This window comes from Rhodamnia argentea, chromosome 4, assembly GCF_020921035.1.
Source record: "Rhodamnia argentea isolate NSW1041297 chromosome 4, ASM2092103v1, whole genome shotgun sequence".
Lineage (NCBI taxonomy): Eukaryota > Viridiplantae > Streptophyta > Magnoliopsida > Myrtales > Myrtaceae > Rhodamnia > Rhodamnia argentea.
The window spans coordinates 27,907,612-27,912,864 of record NC_063153.1 but is presented as its reverse complement, the minus strand read 5'-3'; the positions used below and the strand labels follow the sequence as shown (position 1 = coordinate 27,912,864).

The 5,253-nt window shown below is 42.1% G+C and overlaps 1 protein-coding gene across 4 annotated transcripts; it reads left to right on the top strand.

The window, feature by feature from the left end:
- Positions 1–282: 282 nt before the first annotated feature.
- LOC115743455 (disease resistance protein L6-like) lies at positions 283–4,962 on the top strand. 4 transcript variants are annotated; one of them, XM_030678234.2, is made up of 5 exons: positions 283–516; positions 627–1,137; positions 1,478–2,594; positions 2,669–2,956; positions 3,669–4,962. In XM_030678234.2, exons 2-5 carry the CDS (start codon positions 632–634, stop codon positions 4,923–4,925), a joined length of 3,168 nt encoding a protein of 1,055 aa, XP_030534094.2. In that variant the 5' UTR covers positions 283–516; positions 627–631; the 3' UTR covers positions 4,926–4,962. The 4 variants fall into 4 exon arrangements, with proteins under 4 accessions (XP_030534094.2, XP_048134132.1, XP_030534096.2 ...); XM_048278175.1 differs by having other exon boundaries at positions 618–1,137; XM_030678236.2 differs by having other exon boundaries at positions 283–567.
- The last annotated feature ends 291 nt before the right edge of the window (positions 4,963–5,253 follow it).

Below are 5,253 nucleotides of genomic sequence, written 5' to 3'. Positions count from 1 at the left end.
CTTATAAAGTCACCATAAAAAGTGTTCCACGGCTGCTTCACATCTTCCACACACATCTCGTTCTCCACCTCCCATTCCATCGCCCTCGCTCGTCTCCCTTCGTTGGACTGGAGCTCCCTCTTCCTCTCGCCGCCGCGGCTGATTCTCCGTCGAGCGTGAACTACCGGCGAGGCGTCGACGGCAAGGGATTACCGGAAGGAGAGTACTCTGGAGGAGACCCCGACGTGGGTGGTCGCCACCGTTTGTTTCGTGATAGTCGCCATCTCCATCTTGTTAGAACATGCCATTCACCTCTTTGAGAAGGTGGGTGGGGTGATCTTGATCGCGTTCCCTGTATTGCTTTCGGGTGGTGGGAAAGCTAAAAAGAAAAGAAGTTCTTGAAGAGCTTGACCATCACTGACTGGATTGATGACTAACTTGATGAATGTCACTGATTGCTCTGTTCTTGCCATTTCCAGTTCTTGAAGAAAGAGAAGAAGGAAGCTCTTGTTGAAGCATCAGAGAAGGTTGAATCAGGTGATTTTAACATTCCACTTGCTCTCGCCAATCTTCGTTAACAGAAACCAGGTGATTTCTATATATATTTAGTCTTTTGTGATTTGCTTTCATAATTTTAGCACACGCAGCTAAGATGAAAAGAAGAAGGAGCTCTTCTCCGGAATCTCGATCCACAAGACATGGCTCATCAGGAGCTGAGTTCGAGGTGTTCTTGAGCTTTCGAGGACCGGATACTCGCGCTACCTTCGCAGATTTCCTCTATCTTGCCCTGCTAGATAAGGGTGTCCGTGTTTTCATAGACAAGAAGGAGATCGACGTTGGTGAAGAGATCGGCCAAGAGATTTTTCAGGCCATCGATCATTCGAAGATCTGCATTCCCATCTTCTCCAGAGGCTATGCCTCCAGTAGCTGGTGCCTGCGTGAGCTGGAACACATGATGGAGCGTAGGAAAACCAGCGAACTGGAGGTTATGCCCATTTTCTATGACGTCGAACCGTCCGATGTGAAGCTTGAAACTGGAGTGTACAGGGACGCATTGACTCTGCATGAAGAGAAACGTGGGGCTGAGATTGTGCAACGCTGGGCGACGGCGCTCAAGGAAGTTACTGGAATCATGGGATGGGACACCAAGAACACCGGGTATGTTAACTCGCTCAACTCCATTTTCTCTTTCTCTTTGTTTCTTTTGCTTGAATGTGGATTATAATTAGAGAGCTCGACTTTTTTCTGTTTTCTGGACCAAAACTTATCGCATGAAATTCTACACTCCATTATCTCAAGACTCAAGGATCACCTTCTCGACATAAGCGCTATGGTCTATTGTCTCGATTGAAAAGGACCAGAGAATCATGTATTCATACTTTTGTTCACTGGGTCCAGCATCAATTTTGTAACTTCATGTTATTGTTTGATCTTACATGTATACTAGTTTGCCACCAATCTTATAATTAACTTGATTCCGTTGTGTGTCCTGACTCAGCCATGGAGAACTTGCACATTCGATTGCCCGGAAAGTGTTGGTTAAGCTTAAGTCATCTTGTGTTCATATGTTTGACCATTTGGTTGGAATTGACAAATCAGTGAATGAAGTAGTAGATTTGTTGAACGTTGAATCTCAGGACATAAGGCTCGTCGGTATTTGGGGGATGGGTGGAATCGGCAAGACAACTCTTGCCAAGGTTGTTTATCACAATGTATCTACTAAGTTCGAGAGTTGCAGCTTCATTTCAAATGTCCGAGAAGCATCAAAAGGTTCTGGTTTGTTAAATGTGCAGAGGCAATTAGTCTCTGATATCATTGGTGACGTAGGAGTTGAGCTTTCTAGCATTGATCATGGGATGAACATGATCAAAGATAGATTCGACAGAAAGAAGGTTCTTATTTTCCTTGATGATGTGGATCATAGGAGCCAACTTATCACGTTAGCAGCAAAGGCACAATGGTTTGGTGCAGGAAGTAGAATAGTGGTTACAACGAGAGACAAAAGTGTTTTAAGTGAATTCCAAGATCAATTTGAACATTGTTTGATTTATGAAGCTAAAGGACTCAACAATCCAAAAGCTCTTCAACTTTTCAGCAAGCATGCCTTCAGAAGCAACTCTCCTCCAAATGCATTCTTGAGTCTATCTAAGGAAGTCACTGCAAAAACCGGTGGGCTTCCTCTGGCTATTGAAGTCATTGGCTCATTTTTACATGGAAAAAGGGAAGCGTTGTGGCAAGATACATTGAAAAAGATGGGACATTGTCAACATAAGGATGTGAAGGAAAAGTTACTGTTGAGTTATGAGGCGTTAGATCATCATCAGCAGCAAATATTTCTTGATATTGCTTGTCTTGGAAGGCATTTCTTTCCATTTGGACAATATAAGACGTATGCAAAATACATGTGGGAGGACTGTGGATTTTTTCCGGATGAGGGGATTGAAGTTCTGCTACTAATGTCCTTAGTGAAAATTCGAGGAGACGATAAACTATGGATGCACGATCAGCTTAAGGACTTGGGCAGGAGCATTGTGTACAAAGAAAATTGTGAAGACCCAAGGAAGGGTTCTCGGGTGTGGAAGCGGAAAGGTTCTGAAATCGTCAACAATAGAAAGGTATAGAAGTTCCTTGGACTGTTCTCCCTTTATTTGGAAGTTCTCACATTTAACCGACTCTTTCCTCAATATAGGGAACCGAAACTGTTGCAGCCGTCTGTACGAAACAGTGGGTGTGTCGCCAAGACTCTGTTTTGGCACCAGAAGACTTTATCAATGTGCCAAATATTAGATATCTCGACATGGGTGGTGGGACCCTCTCTGGAGACTTTGAGAATCTCTTTTTAGAATTGAGATGGCTTTCTTGGCGGTGGTGTCCTCAAGATATGCAGGCAACTAACTTTTGCCCAAGAAATCTAGTCATCCTTAACCTAGCATTCAACTCAATAGACGAACATTGGGGTGGTTGGACTCAACTCAAGGTATGTGTGTGCAAATAATTTATGTCATATTTCTTTCAGTCACACCAGCTCGTGTAGTTGATTACTTTTATGGCCACGTCGTTTTGAGTTCCCTAATCAAGCCAATAATTTGTCACTATTACATTCTTAAATTAAGTTAAACATAAGTGGTGAACAAGACTATCTGAACTATATATAGGATGCGAGTAAAGTCGAACATGCAAAGTGACTTGTTTAGTACATCGATAGTACAAAAATACATTATACTCTTCAAAGGTTATGTGAAAGCTAGTAACGCCCTTATCTTAATGTATGAAACAAGAAACTATATAATAAAAAATAGGAAACTGTAAATATGGTTTTATTTGATGCATTAACATAGGATAGTCGTAAAACTAGAGTCGGGCACAACATCGGAAAATTGCATGATGAAGTTGAGAAGGGTTGTTACAATATATAAGAGCTGTGTTGGCTACACTATTTTTCCTTTTTATCATCCGATACAGGGTAATTTGAGAATAGATTCACTTTCTTTTATTTGTTGTTGGGGATAATGTTGGAAGAAATGAAAAAAAAAGTGAGACAAAAAGTGGTGTTGGCCGAAGGTAGAGAAGAATGGATATGCACATCTCTATAAAGTTATTTTGGCGGAAAGCTTCCTTTGTTGATATATTTGTTTATTCCTACACAATTTTATAAATCAAACTCGCTGAATATACCTAATTATTTTCAGGTGGCTACAAGATTGAAGGTCCTTAATCTGATATGTAGCCAACGCTTAGAGGAAACTCCTGACCTCTCTGCGTATTTGTCCTTAGAAATATTAACACTACATGGATGTGAAAGGTTGTTAAGGATCCATCGATCCATTGGTCATTTGAAACGTCTGAAGCATTTGAATCTATATGGATGTAAGAATCTCCAAGTGCTCCCAGTTGAATTGGGTTCTCTAGAAGCATTGACCGAGCTGCTCATAGCGAATTATGATCTCAGTGGAAGTATTAGTCAAGTCCCAAGTTCAATCGGAGCACTTGCAAATTTGGAGCGCCTAGTCATTACTGGAGCCATCAAGCTAAAGACGCTTCCTGACTCGATTGGAATGCTGAAAGGTTTAGTTGAGTTGGATGTCTCGGGTACAGGCATTGCAGAGTTGCCAAATGCTGTTGTCAATCTAAAGAGCTTGAAAGTGTTGAAGATGAGCAGAAGTCACATGCAAAAGTTACCCGAGGCAATTGGGATGTTAGAGAAACTCGAGAAGATCTATGGAGCGGATTGCACGCGGCTAGAGATAATTCCTAGTGATATCGTGAGACTGCCTTTCTTGAAGATTTTGACATTAACAAAAACGCAAGTAGAGAATGTACCAGAGCTTCCCCAGAGTATGGTAAGTCTATGTCTATCCTCAAGTGCCACAGAAAAAGCTCCAGAGATCTCCAACCTTGTGAATTTAAGAAATCTGGAACTATATTTTACAAGCTCGAAGTCCAAAGATTTTCCAAGTGCAAGAAATTACAGCCACACATATTGCATGTTGAAACTTCCACGTATCACCTGCATAAGCTCATATTTGGGTTGCCTTTGCTGTCTAGAAGAACTTGAACTCAAGAACTGCGAGAACCTGTGCCACATTGGACAGCTTCCCTCTGGTTTGAGGAAACTCACAGTTGACGGTGGCAATCTTCTTGAAGTTGTGGACCTTTCCAACTTATCTAACTTCAAGAATCTCAAGGACCTCACAGTACGGGACTGTCCGAAGCTAGTTGAGGTTCAAGGTCTTGACAGAGTGGAATCACTAGAAAGTCTCTACATCGAACGCTGCAGTTCCTTACGATTACCTGATTTATCCAACTGGAAGAAGCTGAAGGAGTGGGACGTTGATGCTCCTACGGTATATTCGGCGAGAGGCAAAAAAGTAGCTCGAAGTGATGATCTCCGATTCTGGCACTTGCAAAAAAAAGCTTGTAGAATTAGCAAATCCTTTTTATGTTGACTCATGTTTCATTTGAACCATAATGTTTGTCACGACCCGAACCCTACAAGTCGTCGACATCCCACCTAGCCACGACTGTGCACAGTTCTCCAGGATCCAAAGGCCAACAAAATTAATCAACACAAGCGGAAGCAATAACAGCCTCTGTACAGAAAACCAATAAACACTACGATAACTTGGGATGGTAAAAACACACATATGTACATATATACAGAGTTGTTACAAACTGCCAAATATAAGGCTTCGGGGGCCACCGTACAAGCCCGTGACCACCTATAACAAAAAGGCACGTGGTCGAAGCCCGCTACACAACCAAAATATAACACCC

What these genes read in the sequence shown, in the direction of transcription:
- LOC115743455 (XM_030678234.2), top strand. Translation starts at nt 632, where the DNA reads ATGAAAAGAAGAAGGAGCTCTTCTCCGGAATCTCGATCCACAAGACAT. An exon ending in TGGGACACCAAGAACACCGG is followed by an intron (nt 1,138 to 1,477) that starts GTATGTTAACTC and finishes GTCCTGACTCAG; the next exon opens with CCATGGAGAACTTGCACATT. An exon ending in GTGGTTGGACTCAACTCAAG is followed by an intron (nt 2,957 to 3,668) that starts GTATGTGTGTGC and finishes AATTATTTTCAG; the next exon opens with GTGGCTACAAGATTGAAGGT.